This window comes from Leishmania mexicana, chromosome 24 (genome assembly GCF_000234665.1).
Source record: "Leishmania mexicana MHOM/GT/2001/U1103 complete genome, chromosome 24".
NCBI lineage: Eukaryota > Euglenozoa > Kinetoplastea > Trypanosomatida > Trypanosomatidae > Leishmania > Leishmania mexicana.
Window position 1 is genome coordinate 199,015 of NC_018328.1, and position 18,242 is coordinate 217,256.

Consider the following 18,242-nt stretch of genomic DNA (forward strand, 5'->3'; position numbering starts at 1 on the left):
GCGCGTACTCTTGCTCTCCATCTCCGATACCCTCTCTCTCCCTCCTCCTCTCCCCTCTCACGCTCCGGATTCACGCAGTTCGATGCTCGAGGCAAAGCGTGACTGATCTGACTCAAACTGCGGTAACGCTTCAAAAATCGTGCGCGAATACAGTCAGCCGCCAGGGAAGGGGGCAGAGACACCGCCTCCAAGGCACCATCACCCTTGTCGATATTTGTGAGCTGGCCACCTGGCTGCTCTGTTTGCTCTGATGATCGATAAGGCGAGCCACGCCTTTCACGGCCGGGCGCCAGGCAAGCAGAGCCGCGCTATTTTTCTGATCGGCGTCGCTATCACGATCATTATCCTCCTCGCTATGGGCAACATGTTCACGCACCCTATCTCCACCGTAGAGGATGATATATTCAGCAGCACCCGCACGCGTCCTCAGTTGATAGTGCGCGAGGAGTGGGTCGATGCAGACACCCGACTCGCCGAGCGTCCAAACTTCATTGTGCAGAGCCGGGCCCAGCTCCTGGGACTTTATCGCCTCCGCGTGTTTGTTGTCGCCACGGAGGCGGAGGTACCCAATGTAACCCGCCTGCTCAACTCCTTGAGAAACTGTAATTATTCTCAGCGTATTTTTCCTATAGACATCGCCGTCCACGTGCTGGGCAACGCTTCCGCTATGCCGTTTGTGCCCTGGCTTCACGGCCGCATCGACTTCTACGCGCACCGCCTGCACGGCCATGCCGGCCCGTCTGTGCCGGAGATGATGACGGATGTGTGGAAACCGCAGTCGGATTTCGAGCTTGGGATGCTGCTCACAGCCTCGGCGCAAGTGTCTCCGTACTGGTTCCAGTGGGTGATGAGCGCGCTGCGTGAGTACATCCTGACCTCGACAAAGACCTCCATTAAACTTGCCACTGTCAATGACTCCGAGACTGGGCAGGGCCGGCTGCTCAGCCCGCTTTCGACGACACTGAGCGGTTTTGCGCTGGGCATGCCCATCGCCGGGGCAGAGGCCAAGGAAGTGGTTACCTTCGCCTCTCACCCAAGCGTCACGTCCATCTTCACAGCTTCCTTTTGGAAAGCTATCGTGGCGCGGACAGGACCTGACACCGACGTCTACGCTGCGCCAGAAAGCTGGCAAGCCTTCCTCAGCACCTCCACGAGGGTGCCCGGCCACGGCGAACACCGGTTCCTGTACCCTCCACTCCACAAGCTCGGGGCGCTGGCATGCGAGGAGACCACAGAGTGCGCTATACGTGCGCTGAATCCGTCAGAGGTGGCAGAGCTGGTGAACGTCCAGGCGTTCGTGGACCAAGTATCTCAGTCGCGTGGGCAGGGATCCTAACGCGAAGCGGGTGCATATGTTTTTTTTTTCGATTCGATATTATCTCCTCCCTAAGCGACTCACCTACTTTGGGGGTCGCCACCCCCCCACCACCACCACCACCCTCGTCCCTCATATACTTGTAGCTGCTTTCCCTCCGTGGGGTGCTTCTTAATGGTTGCCATCTTCACATGTTGTCAAAGGTGGAGGCTTGGCGCTGCATGGTGATGAGCAGAACTCTCGCCCGCTCTCCTCCTCCGTCCATCCTCCCCTCTTGGGCTTCCGTTGGCTACCACCTCTTTCTTGCTATCATCCCGTTTTGACCCTCTGACGCCCTCCTCACCCCAAAAGCCCAGGGCCTTCTGTAATCCCTTTCAAACAAACAGCGAGCGCGAAAGACTAGAAAAAAGAACAGACACAGTGACAGAGCGCCGCACATGTTTCCGTGCGCTTCTTCGCCTTTCCTCATCCCGCGCGTTGCGTCCTTCGATAACATGATTGCAGACTGCGTGTGTGTGCGTGTATGTAACATGCAAACCACGTTGACAAGCCACCAGCGAAGTTTCCTCGCTTTCTGGGCAGCCCCATATGCCCCCCTTCTCTCCTCCACTCTCCCCTTGGCATGCCCACCTCACCCCACCCCACCACCCCTATCCTCTCTCTAGATTCGCTCGCCGTCGCCTCTGCATACCCGACCCCCGTGCCCTTCTTCCTCGCGATCCTTCGAACGCCGAACGTGACAGGTCAAACACACGCACACAGGTACTTCTCACTGCATAGGCGTAAACACCGAAACACCCGCATCGCCGAGATACAGCGGCAAAGAGGGCGTCGTCGAAGCTGCATCACAGCACTGCGACCACGTCTGGCCCACACCGGCTTGCAGCGCTCCTCCTCCACACCCTCCCCCTCTTTTGCCATCCACGTCCTTTTCACCTCCCCACTCCCCCCTCCCCTTTATCCAGCCAACGTCTGCGTGCCTGACGCCCACAATGCCTGCCAACGCAGCCCAGGCGCACGAAAAACTCGTGCCAGGCCAGCTGCTGCAACTTGCAGACAACGGCACACCTACTATCGTCACCCCACTCTGCAACGAGGGCAGCCTCAACGCGTCGATCCACACATACAAGGACAAGGGCTACTTGCCCTACTTCACGCGCGCGGTAAAGGCTGCGCAGCAGGCTCTCGTCAATGAGCTCCGCGCCGCGGGCGTCGAAGTACCGAACGGCGCTGAGGCGTCTCACCTGGAGGGGGTATGCGGCGTGCATTGCCGTGATGAGGCCAACTGCAGCCATGTACTAGATAGCGAGCACATCACAGGGACCCTGTACGATGAGGGCACCAACGATACACGCATGATTGTTGCCTGCGACCCTATTCAGACAAAACTACGGGACGACTGCGTCGAGTGCTTCCCCCGCGTGAACAAGGTGAGCGGGTGGGAAGAGCTGGTGGTGCGGGTGCACCTCTTTTACCTCAACACCACCCCGTGCATGAGCGTGCAGGACAGGCGCGCGCGCCTTGTCACACAGAAGCACTTCGTGCCAAAGAACACGCGCACGTTCCAGGGCTACCACGTCTTCAACTACGCCAAGCGCGGCAGCTCGGCGCGGACGCCGCACTTTGAGTCCATGTTCCCCTACACGCCCAAGAACACGAAGTGTAAAGGTTTCACGCTGGGGAGGAAGTGCACCGCCATTACAGTGGAGTCGGTGTTCGTGCGCGACCCGGCGCGCCAGCAGCGCCCCTTCTATGCTGAAGACGCAGAGCAAGCGCGCGTGTACTTCTCCCATCTGTGTGTGGACGCCTTCGTCACGGACGATGAGCTGGTGGAGCACTTCCCACTAGAGTCGATGGACGCGGCTGCCATGCCGGCGTTCACCCACGACCGCGACGCGGAGAAGTACCATGTGCTGGTGCGTCTGTACCTGTTGGCGCACGATCAGAACTGGACGGCGACGCAGCCGCACGGCTGCCCGCACCCGCTCGGCGGCTGCGTGAGCCTACCGGTGCTGTTCCGATCCTGCGCAACGGAGGTGATCGTTCCGGACGCGTGCAGCCGCAAGTCGCAGATACTGCTGCAGCAGCGCCTGCTTCCGGATGTGGAGATGCAGGTCACGCGCTTCTGCTTCCGCCGCGTCGTGAGCGAGGTGCTGCGCCAGCGCGTCGTGGCAGCGGCTGCGGACACCCCCGAGCGCTACATCCCTGTCGTTTGCTACATGCCCCACGGTGACCGTGTGCCCGTCTTCACGGACAAGCAGGTCAGTGTTCTAGCGCGCCTGTACCCGCACCTCGGCATCCGCAGGCCCACCAGCCGCCGCGAGTGGGCACACCTCAGCCGCACGCTCTACCAGCACGGCATTTCGCTGTTTGACACTCTCGCCGCGGTCGGTGTTCCGCTTCGCGACGCGCATGGCGCCGTCATCGACACCGACGCCTACGTGCCCTACACCCCGGACATGGCCGACGACTACTTCCTCGTCATCGCCAACCGTCCGCTGCGCGACTACATCTGCGTCACGAACCAGCGCTGGCTGTGCGAGCAGCTGCTGCTGCCCGACCACCACCCGCCCGTCGGCGCGTGCGCCTTTGCAGCCTGGGTACGCTACTGGAACGCGATGGTGCACCTGAAGCACGAACTGGAGAAGCAGGTGAACTTGGACACGGTCAGCGCGCACCTGGGGCTTCGGCTGCCGGCCGGCGAGACGGGGCAGCGCGCGGCGTGTCTGGTGAACGGCGTCGTGACGGATACCAAAGGCGGCTTGATCTTCCCAGACCTGGGCGGTTGTCGCTTCCGCGACAAGGAACACGTCGGTGCGCTGCTGCCTGGTGCGCCGGTGCTATACATTTGTAGGGCGGGCCGGAAGCTGAACTTCACGTACGTGCAAACGCCAATGCGCTTTGTTCGAGGGCTGCCGTTGAAGCAGGCGAATGAGCAACGGCCAGCGCAGGACGTGATAGCGGCCGCTAACGCCCCCGCCAATCGCGGTGGTGGCACATACGGAGGTGGACAAGGTGAAGATGGACGAAGAACTAGCGTGGCGATTCATGCGTGAGCCTATGTTAGCTCCAACAGCAGGAGACGTAAGATCGCCGCGCTCACCACCACCACCACCACCCCTACGCGAGAAGTTCACGTGCATGACCTCGGCCGCCGCCGCGGGTCCATCGGAGTGAATCAGCAGCCATTGTAGCACCACCAGGTGCAGCAGGGCCCTAGGTAGGGGAGAAATGGATATGGCACGACAGCGAACCCCCATCAGAGTCGGCAGCAGCAGCGTGAAAGGGGACAAGAAAGCTCGACGCGTAGCCGGCTGTAGCCAGCGTCCAAGATCACCTCCTCACCAGGAGCGCACGAGGGCAACCTTGGAAAGTAAGAGCAGGCCCTTTCAACGTCATTCTCCAGAAATCCTCCTCGCCATGCAGCGGCCGACCTTACCGTGTTTTTTTTTCTTTGTTCTAATCCTCTTCTACGGATTGCTCTTCCTCCGCCGTCTCTGACTGCTGCGACTCCACAGGATGATGACGGCGGCGGCGGCGGCACACACACACACACGTGCTCCTCCACGCCTCTTCCACGACCATCATCGGCGAGACACGCGGATGACGCGAAGCTGCCTCAGCTCTGCAGTCAACTCTACGGGACGACTGTTCGGAGTCGCAGTAGGAAAAGTAGCGAGAGAAACCGCTATATGAGGGTGCGGTGTTGCTGAGAAGCGGAGACGCACCGGAAGCGTAAGACTGGTGCCCCCCCCCGTCGCCCTCGCCTGATGTCACGGCAGTGGTGCAAGGTCGATGCGGTCTTCCCTCTTTCGCCAAAGAGCACACATGGACAAGCTCTAGCACATGCAAGTCCAAGGATGGTAGCGGGCCGCCATTTGCCTCCTTGCCACGTTTATCAAGGACTCGGATGCGGTGACTTGGACGGCGCCGAAAGCGAGATAGGATGGTGGCTTGAGTGGGCTGGTGGAGCTGCAGAGGTGGTCGTTTCGCTCCACATCTGTGCACACGGCCACTGTGTGGTGCTGGTTCATAGCGAAGTAGCCTCAGGCACACACACTACCCGCACCCGTTAGTCGGCGCCAAGTCTTGCCCCTGGGCGCGCCTGTATTGCCACGATGGGGCCAGCTCTAGCCGCACGAAAGTGGTTAGCTCTGCGAACACGCAGCGCGCTTTTCCGTCCCCCCTCCCCGTCACCCTTCTTTGCCGCCGAGCTCACCGACACGGCTGCGTGGGATGCGAGCGAGGAAGCCGTCCCCGTCAATGTGCCTCTCTCTCCATTCCTCTGAGATTGCCGACCGAGAGGCGTTGCGCCATACATGATTTTTTTTGCTTCCTTTGGTCACCGGCGGTGCGATCGGGCAGGGGGGATGATACACGATCCGCCCGTGTTTCGTGGCAAGGAGGATGTGGAAGGGCGGTGAGGCTTGCTTACAAGTGTGTCCCCGGGAGGTCAAATTTAGTGAACTACCGTACACTGCTGATAGGAAACATGTATCCTCCAGGTTTGCCAGCGCTGGCCTGCACTGCTTGAGATGTGCAGGGCGGATTATGCAGCAGAGGCACTAAACGGGCCGAAGAAGATCCTGGCAAACCCCTCTCCGCGCCGAGGAGCAGCACCAGCCGCACGAGCCCTCAAAGAACTCTGAAGACAGGGCTGCCCACCGGGTGGCCCTGAGAGGGACAGGACAGGATAATGAGATGCTCACAGGAGTGGTAGCGTGCCACGCGGGAAGACGACACGTCGCGGAGCTGCATTTTCCCCTGCTAGAGTGCGCATGCCAACACAGCTCTGTGGCACAAGCAGACGACTGGCCACGCTCACGGACGGCCTGACCGGAGGAGGACTGTCCCGCCACGTCAGCACTGAGGAGAGAAGCGGCTGCTCACCCCTGCACACGCGACATCGCTGGCTAGCCGGTATCCCAGCATGGGGTAGGACTCGCAGCAACGCATGACTGCGGACTTTCGGCTTCCCCTCCGTCTGTCATTGTGGGGGCGGGACGTACGCAAGACCTTCTCGAGGATCGCGCCACAACGCTTCAGCGATGACGGTGGGTGCTTCTCATGTTGATCTATGTATTCGCAGAGGCGTCAGATGAAGCGATACGACGTCCCCCCTCCCCCAAGACCGCACCCATGCCGTTCGCGCCCCGCTCTTTCACAGGGCCACAACGAAAAGGCGGCCCGGGGAAGCGAGACTTCCGTGCACACCAACGGTGGACTCTTTTGTAACAACAAAACCGAACAGATGCCCCCCCACAGGGGGAAAACCCCTCCCCTCTTATGAAGGGCGGCGGGCCTGACGCCGAGGAGGACATCCCGCTGGAGGGATCCGAGGCAACTCATGGCGGAGCGTCTCGAGGACCTGGACGAACGGACTCGCGTGACAATGAAACACGCAGCCTACTATTGACAGTCCGCGATCAGCACACGCTAAACAGGAATGCTGAAGGAGGTGGCTCTGCATCGGAAGTGCATCGGAGTACATATCCCACTGACAGTCGATGCGCTCAGCAAGCGAAAGAGGCGCTTCTCGGCCTTCTTTCTACAGTGGTGTATCGGTTCAGGGCAGAGGTGTTAGAAGAAGATTCGGCGGCCAGACCGCAGAACGACCCTTGCATCCTGCACCGAGTTAATGGCAGGCAGCTACCGAAGAGACTTGAAGTCACCAGACACGTCATGGGCACCAGGGAGGAGGTGGACAGCACACCTCCTAGCACACCACAGAGGCACTTTGTCAGAGCACCGTCAACCGAAACAGCAGCAGAAGCCACCCTGGTGGCACCACGCACCTACTACAAATCCATATTCGGCGCAGCGGGTGCACAAGTCAGGCAAACATACCGGACAGCGTCCAGTTCTTGGAGGAGGAGGTGCCTGCTCTTATCAAGAGAGGGCAGTCGTCCACGTGAGTACGTTGGTCCGAAGCACCGGCATGTGCGCAAGCGAGTATCCACGACGGCGTCGCAAGCAGCATGGAACAAGGGTCTTGGTGCATACCCGGAAGCGGTGCATTTGGGCATTGTAGGACCTGTCCACGATGCCACGCGATCTCGTGGCTCTTGAGCTGGCCGCCGCAGTGATGCGGCTGGTCCAGAGGGAAGCCGAGGAGGGAGTCTGGAAGAACTTGCAGGAGGACCAGAGCAGTACACCAAGCGGAAAACGGTCGCCTTCCGTTGACCACGATCCGGTGATGTTCGGGTACCGCGGCCGCTTAGTCTAGTGGTATGATTCCCGCTTCGGGTGCGGGAGGTCAGGGGTTCAATTCCCCTAGCGGCCCATTTTCTTGTTGCAGGGGAGAAACCGACGCGCATCATCCCGAAACGCCCAGGATGTGGCCGCAGAGGTGGTTGTGTGTATGCCTCCCTTGGATGCGCGGTGGCCGAGTGTACGCATGGAAAACCCGCGGAAGGCAGAGCAGCCAGGCCCTACCTCCCTCAGAAAGGAACCAAAACGGGGGACTCGGTCATCGCAGCGCCACGGTAGGAGAAACGGAAACTATCTAAACAAAACCACACAGACACACACGCGCACGTGTGGGGCGAGAGAGCCGCTGTGGCGCATGAGGGCGTTGGTGGGTTCGGGTGGGGGGAGGGGCGCCTCACACGGCACGAGCATCCAAGGAGGATCATGATACGGTATGCGTACTTCAAACACCCACTGCCTCGCCGCGTCCATGTACGTCAACCACTTCTCTCGGAACCCATTCTCCCGTTCTCTCTCAACATGCACGCCTATCGTGGAGTCAGCCTTGTAAAACGTGTAATAGCGCACTGCGCATCCGACGTACACACGCACGCACAGGTTGAACCTCTTCCCCCCCCCCCCTCTCTCTCCCCGCCCTCTGCTCCTTTTTCCCCTCACAGCCGAATAACACCCTTCGCCACAACAGCGAAAACGAAACTAATAAAGCGAAGACAAGCATAATGGCGCTCGTGGAGCCGCTGGTTGGGCATCTCTTGTCCAAGTACAAAGAAACGGTGTTGGAGGGGCTCTCGAAGATTCGTCACACCCTACAGGTCGGCGATGAGCAGGCGAATGAGCTCGCTGTAGCCGTGTCTCAGCGAGAGGAGGCGCTGCAAGCGCTGCGAGCAACCCTCCTCCGCCACGAGTACTTCGTGCCGACGCTGCAGACGCTGACGGTTGTGCTGACGCAGTTGGTCGAGCGGGGCAACCGCGTCGCCCTCGCGCGCGAGGTGCTGCGCGGCGATTGCGCCGCACTATTCCGCAAAACACTCGCCACGCTTTCCGATGCCACCCTCACCCACGTAACCGCCGCACTACAGTTTCTGACGGTGGCCGCGAAGGACGCACCGCTGCTCGTGCTTGCGCGACTGCGTAGCCCTGCCGAGGCGCACGCTACACCTGCAGCCGCCTCCGCTGCCTCGAGCCCGCTCGCAGCGGTTGCCACACACCGGCGCGCCGACGTCCCGTTGCACCTCGCCGCCTTTCGCCTACAGCTGACGTACAGCCAACGTCGCATTCGCCTCACGCGGCTCGGCTTCCTGGTGCAGCTTGTCACGTCACCGATGCACAACGCTGTCGTCGACACCATCTGCAGCCACGGTGTCCTGACGCACCTCCTCGAGGATGCAGCCGAACTCTTGCGCGAGGGCACAAGTGCGGGTGTGGCGTGTGCACTCAGCGCCCTGCGAATTGTTCGCGAGCTCTTCGTGCAAAGCCGCCACATTACGGCGGAGCAGAAGCGCCGCGTCTTACTGGCGCAGCGCAACGTCTTTCGGTTGCTTGTGCGTGCGCTGGAGTTCGACCCTGTGGCCGACAACGCCGCAGCCATTCTGTATGCCATCGTCGACGAGACCATTGAGTCACCAGCCGACTACGCCAGCACGCGAGTCGAGTCCCTCGAGGATCAGGGGATGCCCAACTACCTCCTCTTCTTCCTGCTGCGCCAGCTGCGGCCCAAGGCGAGCGAGCGCATGTCGCAGCTCGTGCTGCACATCCTCCAGCGCGCCCCAGACCTCATTCGGCCTTATTTCATCCGGATCTCCGGCCACCTCGCGGAGGAAGGCAGCTCGCACGGCGTAGCGCCGGCGACGGCGCGGGTGGCGGTTCTCAACCTAATAACGCGCACGTTTCTGTGCCCGATGCCGTACCACCTCGCCGCACAGCAGGTGCGGCTAGAGCCGGTCGTGGCCAAGACGTCCACCTTCTACACCATGTGCCCTCGTGACGTCGCGGACGAGATCTGCCCCGCCTGGGTCGCTGAGTACGTGCATCGCCTTATCAATGGCTCCACGAATCTGCTCACGCTCGCGCTCGCAATGCAACTGACGCAGGCGGCGCTGATGCGAGCGAAGCGCGTGCTGACCCTCGTGCTCGCCGTCCAGAACGCCGCAAAGAGAAGCAAGAGGACGAGCCCTGCCGGAGACGCAGCTGCTGGCGGTAGCGCCGCAGGGACGGTCGTCTCGCTGCCCAGCCCGCGCGACTTCACCGAGGCGGATCTCGACATTCTGCAGGGCAACGACACCGCCGAAGCGGAGGTGTGGGACATGTACAACGCCCAGGTACGCTACCACCTGCAGGCGGCGCTGCCAAGTCGTGAAGAGTTTTGGCACCGCATGACACAGCAACTCCACCGTACCCTAGCCGCCTCTGCCGCCGCCCCCACGTCGTCAACTACATCGCCTCCATCCGCTGCCACCGACGCGGTCCTCGAGAAGACGCATGTCGTAGTGCAGCGCATGCTGCTGCTCATGAAGAACTACGTTGACGTCTTTGACGTGCGGGTGCCGTGGCTGAGCGCTGTGCCGATTTTTCTTCCTGACCTTACCCGTAGTGTCGTCGGCAGCAGCAGTGTTGCCCGTCGTCCCATGACTGCCAAAGGATTCAACGGACACACTACGGCGGCCGCTGCGTCTGTGCACCCCATCACGGCTGCCCTGCAGAAGCAGAACGACATACTCAAGCCGTGGCCAGCAGCGAGTGTGGCGCTCCTGTGTGAGCTTCTCGCCGTCAGCCAGCAGCGCAGGGTGCCCATGATGAAGATGCACCACATCAATATGTCTCAGGCGGTCGGCATTGGCGAGTGGCCGCTGCTGCTCAGCATACTCCTCTGGGTGACACACCATCGGCCGCACAGCCCACCGCGGCAGGAGAGCATGGAGGCGGTGCAGGAGGCGCGGGCGATGGGATGGGCAGCCCAGCTGCTGCTGTGGACCGTGCACAGCGTCACCATTCACTCCACCTGTACGATGGCCGAAACCCATCTGTGGCTCTCCTGCCTGACACCCAACACAGTGCCAGTCTTCCTGCACGTTCTCAACCATCTCTTGATGCGCAGTCTGTCGAAGGCGGCCGATCGTGTGACGCACGAGTTGCGAGACGCGCAACACGGCGTTTTGGCGGCCGCCGCCGTGCACTTCATTGATCGCACGAAGGAGAAGCAACAGCAGAAGAGCAACGCCGGTGGCGGCGAGGACGAGGGCGACGGCGAGCAGCATCCTCACCAGCAGCTGCAGAGAGCGCAGAAAATGCCGAGGGCGGAGGGCGCGAATAGCAACGGCGGCGGCAGCAGCAGCACCAGCAGTGCTAACCTGTGGGGTACCCATCTGCAGGCCTCCCTCGTCGAATTCGAGAGCGTCGTGGCTCGCGTCGTGCATCTGTGGGGAAGGCGCGCGCGCCTCTTGGCGCAGACCGCAGTGGCCACAACGCTGGAGCTGGATGTGCCGCAGGTGACGCAGCAACAGTGCATCGAAGTGCTGATACTTGCTGACCGGCAGCGGGGTTTCGCAAAGGCGCCGCTCCGCTACAGGTCTACGTCGCAGTCAGCGCACCTTCGCACATTTGCGGTTACCCTGCACAGCCCTGTTCTGCCGCTTCCGGAAGAAGAGGCAGCGATTGCCTTGCTGAGTCGGCTGAGTATAGCTGTCTCCTCGGCATCGCCGTTGGATGGAGAAGAGCAAGGCAAAGCCGCGAAACGCGCACCAATGAGCTCCAGCCTTGTCGAGGATGTCTGCATGGCACTCGGCATCGAGGACTCTCTCGCTGCCAAGGGCAAGACTGCAAAGGCCCCGACGCCGCCGTGGTTTTCCATGAGCTCGGTCTGCTGGCAGGTGGCAGGAGTGCTCTTGTCTCTCACCCACAGCACTGCCTCTGCACCGTCGTCCCGTAACAGTTGCACGACAGAGGCTGCGCACGAACTCGCCTTGAGACTTGCACGAGCGCTCCTGTCCGACGAGGCGGCTCTGACGGTTCACTTGAGAGCCAACGCGGATCGCGAAGGGGCGCTCACTGGCCTCCTAGTCTTGATGCTTGCCTGTACTCGTATGCTGTTGCAGCTTATCTCTCTATCCAGCGCGGAGCAGCAGCATTCCTGCCTCTCCGTTGACCAGTGTGCGGCGCTGGGCCGCGTGTGCCTTGACGTGTACAGCGGCACTCTCGGCGTGCAAGACCGGCTTCTCTACGCCGTTTGCCTCACCCTCCACTACCTGAGCGCTGCCCGCCACGTCGCCCACCCTGCTGCTGCTACCGCTTCCACCATGGAGGAGCGCGGCGACGAGGCTGCAGCGGCGCAACAAAGGAAAAGGCAGCGCGCAGCAGCTGCCAAGTATCTCTCGCCTAACTGCCACGAAGGTGCCGCGGTGCCGGACGCGCTCGTGCAGCGCCGCTTCCTGCTCTGCGGCCACACAGCGAGCGCCGCACGCACGCCGGAGGTGGAGATGCTCTCTTGGCACCTCGACACGCTGACAGAAGAGGACATGACTTCCATGGCCCTGCACGCCTCCTCGCGCCTGCACAACGCCATTCACTTGGAAGACGGCAGGAGTGCCGATGGCGCGACCGACCTGCTCGGTGCCGTGTTTCCTGAGCTGCGCTCCGCCGGCGACGCACACGTAGTCGACCTCGAGCGGCTGTCGCTGGGCAATGTGTTGGACATGCGATACATGGTGCCTCTCCTGCACCGGGTAGCCGCCCTGCCAGCGGCTTTTTCGGCTCACCTGCCAACGGGACGAGTGATACCGTTGCTGCTCAAGGCGCTCACGTCGATCGACTCGCAGCTGCGCTCCGCCGCTGCCGCAGCGCTGAGCACGCTGTATATACCGAAGGGAGCCCTGCGAGTCGTGGTGAGCGTCGCCCGTATAAAACTGGCCCAGACGCAGATATCCCCCTTCACCGGCAGCGCAGGGAGACAGGCGCAGCAACCTATGCAGCCACGCGGCGCCTCGTCAGCTGTTGCGGTGCCGCGTCTTCCCACGCCGCTGGCTATCATGCTAATCATGTCGATTAAACCGCTGGGTCGCTACGACGACGTCCTGCACCACCACCTCGTGCACTTCTTGATGCACCTCGAATCGGTCCTCGACACCCCGATGCCCTTCGCCCACTGGGCCACCACCCCTCCGCTGGCCGCTATCAGCGTCCCGCTCATGCTGGAGCGCCAAGAGGCCTTGCAGCTGCATACCAACAAGCTCGGTGGTAGCGGCAAGAGCAGCGGAGGCGTCACGCAGGCATCTGCAGCCGATGTGGCACAGGAGCTGCGCAAGGAAATTCCGCCGCAGCTTGCCTTTCTCCTGCAGCTGCTCCGGCACGCCTGTGAGGTGCCGCAGGACGGTGCCGCGTTGATCGAGTCGAATGGGTTGGATGGGCTGCTGCTGCTATGCGATATGCTGACAGCCTCCGATGGGCAGCGGGCGTCGTATGTGCAGTGCCTCCTCGTCCTCTGCACGCAGTCCGCTGCCCTGACGCACTTGTTTGCGCGTACCGGGCATGTGCTGGCTTGGACAGTGTCCTTCCTGTGGCAGCTGTGCCGCGAATACGGCAAGGCGACCCCGTATCCGTACAGTGGCCAGGCCTTCACGACCGCACTGGAGCTGCTGCGCGTGATGTGTGCCGCCACCGTGCAGTCGAAGATGTCGCTCGCAGAAGCACCCGCCCTCAGTGACGCGGCAGCAGACCAGCTGAAGGAGAGCATGCGACAGCTGCGCGCGTGGGTGGTCGATGCGCACGTGACGGCTCGCGACGTCCTTGACGTCTTTGATGACATGATTGGCCGCTGCAGCCACGTCACCCAGGGCCAGCGCAGCGGCGCCGCCGAGGCAGACGATACACACAGCACTGAAGGGGTTGTCAAGGCTAAAGAAGCACGCGCGGTATCATCGGCGTCGGCCTCACTGCCGTCATCGTCGCTGTCCTTGGCAAAGAGCTATCGTGAAACTGCATCGCGGTGCGAAGAGCACAAGCCTCAGAAGCGGATGCGCACCGAGGGTACCGCCGAAGGCCGGGGCGTATGAGGTGTCGCTGCCGCACTGTGTCGCTCATAGCTCACACAGGCACAGGCGCAGGAGTGGTGGCGGCTACGCATGTCATTGTCACTCGAAACCACGGGCCCCGCCCCTTTACCGATTCCATTCCTCCGTGCCCCATGCCTGCCCCTTCTGTCTTCGGCGACTGCGTTGTGGGTGCACGCCTCTGTAAGGCATCTGCCTGTGTGTTGTCGGCAATGTTGCGCAGATGAGGTGGAACGTGCCAAGCGCACACACACACACGCGTATATATATATATATGCATAATGGTTGAACGTTTAACGCGGACGATGACGAGGAAGCGTGTGTACCGCGAGTGCGCTCGTGTGCGTGCGTCACCTCCTCCTGTCGTTGTCGTCGTCTGCGGTCCGTTGGATACACACAGGGCAGCGCAAGAAGGGAATACGCGTAGGCGGTAGAAGCCAGAGAGGTAGAGAGCGAACGCTCCGCGCATATAAACGTGTGACAGGGGAAGGGGGGAGAGGCGGAAGGGCACGACGGTGTCGATCGAGGCATGTCAGATGCGCCAGCATCCCTATCCCCCCCCTCCTCTCTCGCTAGCACGCAATGGAGGAGCACGTCACATGCTTTGGCGTGTGAGCGAGTCGTCGCTGCGATGCCTGTGCGGGTAGATGTCTGTCCGTCGCCTCGCCTCTCGTCTGGTCCCATCCCCCCTTTGTTTCGTTTTACGTGCTTTCACCATCGTCGATCACCACGTCCGTGCACGGCTCCCCGACGTCCAGAGCGGCGTCGTCGGACTCGAATCGAAGATAAAAAAAACGCGCGAACAGTGTCACAGCAGAGGTCACCCCCCCCCCACACACACACACAGGAGCAGCCGTCGAGCACGCCCCGTCTTCCCCCCGACCTCCTCCCGCGCCTCCTGCATCTCGTCGTTGGCAACGCACGGCGCATGCGCGCGCGGCACACGAAAAGACACACACAAAAAAAAAAGAAATCACCCATCTCGATTCGTCAGCGCACGCCGTCAACTACACAGGCAAGCCGACACGCGTACATCGTAGGCAGTGACGCCGGACGTCACGTCTCTCCCTCTCCTTTTCTGCGGTTGCCTTGTCCATCCAATGCTGTGTTTCCACCTCACGCATCCCTTGCCCCCCCCTCCTCCCCCTCCCCCACGCACACGCACACGCACACGCGCACTTTACTTCCGTGCTGCAGGCGCTGCGCCGTCCCTTTCCTTTTCTAGCGCCATACACGCAACCACACCTACACACGTTGCACTCCATAGATCATTCACGCTTGCACACCTACGCCCCTGGCGCCTCCTGCGCCTCCTCTCGCCCTTTGCTGTTCTGATCTCTTCGCATGAGAGTGCCTCCATTGCGGGCGGACGCTGCTACCTCAGCCAGTCCTCGCACGTAGCGGATGAACTGCCAGTGCAACCACCCCGCGCGCTACCTCATCAGCCGTGATGGAAAGCCGTGCTACATCTGCGCACTCGGGCGCTGCCGCTTCTACGCGCTGGCACCGGTGCAGTGTGAGGGGTACACCCGCATCACACTGGGTTCCCCAGGATGCCCTCTAGCCGACACTGGTGTTGTGCTCCGCTTTGAGGCGCTGGTACACCCGACAAGCAAGGACGTCGCGTGCTTCATGATTCGAGTGCAGGGAGAAGCCTCGAGGTGGAGCACGCTTCGCCTTGCCGTGCTGCAGGATTCTCAGTTCGAGGGCATGTGGTACACAGCCGGGCGGGCTTTCCTGTACCCCATGGCACAGTACACTCGCCTCGTCGCCGCTCTCAAGGCCCATTCACTGCCGCACGTGGCGCTCGAGGAGATTCCCAGCTTTTACTTTCGCTGCGTGGAGCGGATGCGGCAACTTCCACGGCAGTACGCGGATGACGTGGCCGCTGGCCGCGCCTGCCTACCGGACGCAGAGGACTGTGTGTACCGGGGCCTGAAACCGTTTCAACGGGATGGTGTGCGCTTCGTTCTGGAGCGCCACGGCCGCGCCATGATTGCCGATGACATGGGACTCGGCAAGACGGTGCAAGCCATCGCTGTTGCTCACCACTACCGGGACGAGTGGCCGGTGCTGGTCGTGTGCCCCATGTCGCTCATGGAGAACTGGGCGAAGGAATTCAACAAGTTCTGCGGTATCCCATTCGCACGCATCGCCATCCTGCAAGGTGCCAAGGCTACAGCGACGAGCCTGCAGGCCGTCGCGATCGTCTCCTACAGCTCCCTGAAGTGTGTTGAGAACGCCCACTTCAACGTTGTCATCCTCGACGAGTCGCACTACATCAAAGCTGGGGCGGCAAAGCGCGCGCAGCAGTCACTCAAGCTCTGCCGCGCAAGCCGCCGTGTCATCCTCCTGTCAGGCACGCCAGCCATGTCACGCCCCATCGAGCTGTACGCGCAGCTGCAGGCCATTCAGCCAAGCCTAGTCCCGAGCAAGACCCAGTTTGGTGCGCGGTATTGCAACTCCTTTGTCGGTCGCTTCGGCATCGACCTGACCGGCCACGCCCATCCCGATGAGCTGCACAGCCTGCTGCGCCACTTCCTGATTCGCCGCACGAAGCGCGAGCTCGGGAGTGAGCTGCCCTCCAAGTCTCGCCAACTGCTCTACATGTACATCACGGAGAAGGAAAAAAAGGCGCTGGAAAAGCAGATCATCGCCTTGCGCCGCAGCCTTAGCTCGACATCTTTTTTCGTGGGCAATGGCGGGGCCGACTGGGCTGCGCGGGCACCGAACGTGTTCGAGATGAAGATGGCCACCGCACGTGCCAAGATACCCGCGGTGCAGGATTACGTCAGCGGCATTGTGGAGCAGCACCTTGATTCAGGTGAAAAGCTCATCCTGTTCGCACATCACCAGTGCATGATGGAGGCGCTCCGGAGCGCGGTGGAGGTGGTGCGGCCGCGCCAGCCCATCGACTACATCTACATCTCCGGTGACACGCCACCGGCACAACGCGAGCCAGCCGCAGAGCACTTTCGAACAGAGGCAACATGCACGGTGGCTATCCTTTCCATGCAGTCCAGCGGCATTGGTCACAACTTCACGTGTGCGTCAACGGTAGTCTTCACGGAGCTGGACTGGAACCCCAGCACCCACTTGCAGTGCGAGGACCGCGTGCATCGTATCGGCCAGGCGCACCCGTGCCACATCAAGTACCTGCTGGCCGAGGGCACCTCCGACAGTGTCATCTGGCCGCTGCTGCAGACGAAGCTGAGCGTGACTGCGGCCATGTTCGAGACGTCGAACGTGACTCGGGCGGAGGTGCACCTACACGACGGCGCCGACAAGCAGAATGTGGCCAGGCGCGACGTGGTTGCCGCGACAACCTCGTCGACCCCGTCGACATCGCAGCAGAGCACGCTGGACCAGTTTATGCAGCCGCATCCATCGCAAGCGGTGTTGAGGAGGGGCGAAGAAGTCGACGCGGTCGTTGTATCAATGCAGGAGTCGCCGCGAGTCAGCGCTCACTCACAGTCGTCGACAGGGCACACAGCACCTACATCGCTGGAGAGAGACGCGCCGCCACTCTTGCTGACACCGACAAGCCCCTCCCAGCAGCAGCGGCTGTCGCTGAGCCTCATGGGCACCCCCATCTCCGCCTTCTGCGGGAGCACGAGCGGCAGCGGCGTTGCCACCGCACCGACAACCCCGCCGCCCCTGATTCCGTTCTCTGAGATGGCCGACGACTTAGTGGTGACCTCTGCGCCGCAAGTGAGCAACGCCTCGGCATCGCATCGGCCGCGCCTCTCTGCCAACAGTGGCATCGGCACGACTCACCCAGCCACGCCGCCCTCGTCACTGTCTACAACGGTGCCTGGCCCCACACCGAAGAGTGTCAATACCATATCTGTGCTCGACCTCATGCGCCACACGTCGTCCACAAAGTCTGGGGCCGGGTCGTCTGCAGCGGAACCGTCCCATTCAGCGCGCGCTGCTGCTGTTTCCTTGGTCGTGGACCTCACCGGGACAGCCTCAACTCAGCCGGTGGTCATGCAGCCATCGCCACCGATGGCGTCGCCTCCCGCGCCAACGCGATCCCTCCCGTCGTCACCGGGCGTCACGCTCCCCATGATGGACATCACCGCCTCAGCCGGTGCCGTGGCCCCACCACGTCGCACTGTCTTTACTTTATCCAAAACGGGCACGCAGGCCTTCATGAACACAGCGGCTGCGTCGACAATGACGAGCAGCTGCCCAGGCAGCCGCGCTCTTTGCCCTGCGGCACCGCCGGCATTGCCAGAGGCGCCGAAGACCGCCGCTGTGCACGTGCCGCTGAGACCCAATCTGCACTTGAAGCGGCCACGCACTGATACCGAGCACGGCAGCAGCGGGAACACCAGCAAGCGCGTCAACGCCACCAGTGGTGACGCAAACACCCTAGCGACAGCGGCCGTTGCACGAGTAGAGATGAGCTGTGCAGCAGGGCCAGTCGCTGCCGCGACTCTTGCACCCCTTCCGCCCCCAACCACTCTGCCCGTGCACACGCAGCCCATGATGGTGCACCCTATCATGCTAGCTGCGTCGTCGTCGTCGTCGTCATCCTCCGCACCGTCGCAAGCCTCCTCAGCGCCATCCCCTGTCGCCTCCGCGCCGCGACGAACGCTTTTTAAGCTCGCGGGTAACGCGTCAGGCGCTCCCTCTTCTCCGATGCCTGCAACACCGCAGTGACGTACCGG

The 18,242-nt window shown here is 61.9% G+C and overlaps 4 protein-coding genes across 4 annotated transcripts; all 4 read left to right on the top strand.

Moving 5' to 3' along the window:
• Positions 1-250: 250 nt before the first annotated feature.
• On the top strand, positions 251-1,336 carry LMXM_24_0580 (hypothetical predicted transmembrane protein; the record flags this gene model as incomplete). The annotated part of the gene is made up of 1 exon (XM_003875821.1): positions 251-1,336. One exon carries the CDS (start codon positions 251-253, stop codon positions 1,334-1,336), a length of 1,086 nt encoding a protein of 361 aa, XP_003875870.1.
• A 971-nt stretch (positions 1,337-2,307) lies between these two features.
• LMXM_24_0590 (hypothetical protein, unknown function) lies at positions 2,308-4,371 on the top strand (the record flags this gene model as incomplete). Its single annotated transcript, XM_003875822.1, has 1 exon — positions 2,308-4,371. The coding sequence occupies one exon, from the start codon at positions 2,308-2,310 to the stop codon at positions 4,369-4,371; it is 2,064 nt and encodes a 687-aa protein (XP_003875871.1).
• Positions 4,372-8,244: 3,873 nt separating this feature from the next.
• LMXM_24_0600 (conserved hypothetical protein) lies at positions 8,245-13,569 on the top strand (the record flags this gene model as incomplete). Its single annotated transcript, XM_003875823.1, has 1 exon — positions 8,245-13,569. One exon carries the CDS (start codon positions 8,245-8,247, stop codon positions 13,567-13,569), a length of 5,325 nt encoding a protein of 1,774 aa, XP_003875872.1.
• Positions 13,570-14,970: 1,401 nt separating this feature from the next.
• On the top strand, positions 14,971-18,234 carry LMXM_24_0610 (putative DNA helicase; the record flags this gene model as incomplete). Its single annotated transcript, XM_003875824.1, has 1 exon — positions 14,971-18,234. One exon carries the CDS (start codon positions 14,971-14,973, stop codon positions 18,232-18,234), a length of 3,264 nt encoding a protein of 1,087 aa, XP_003875873.1.
• Positions 18,235-18,242: the final 8 nt, after the last annotated feature.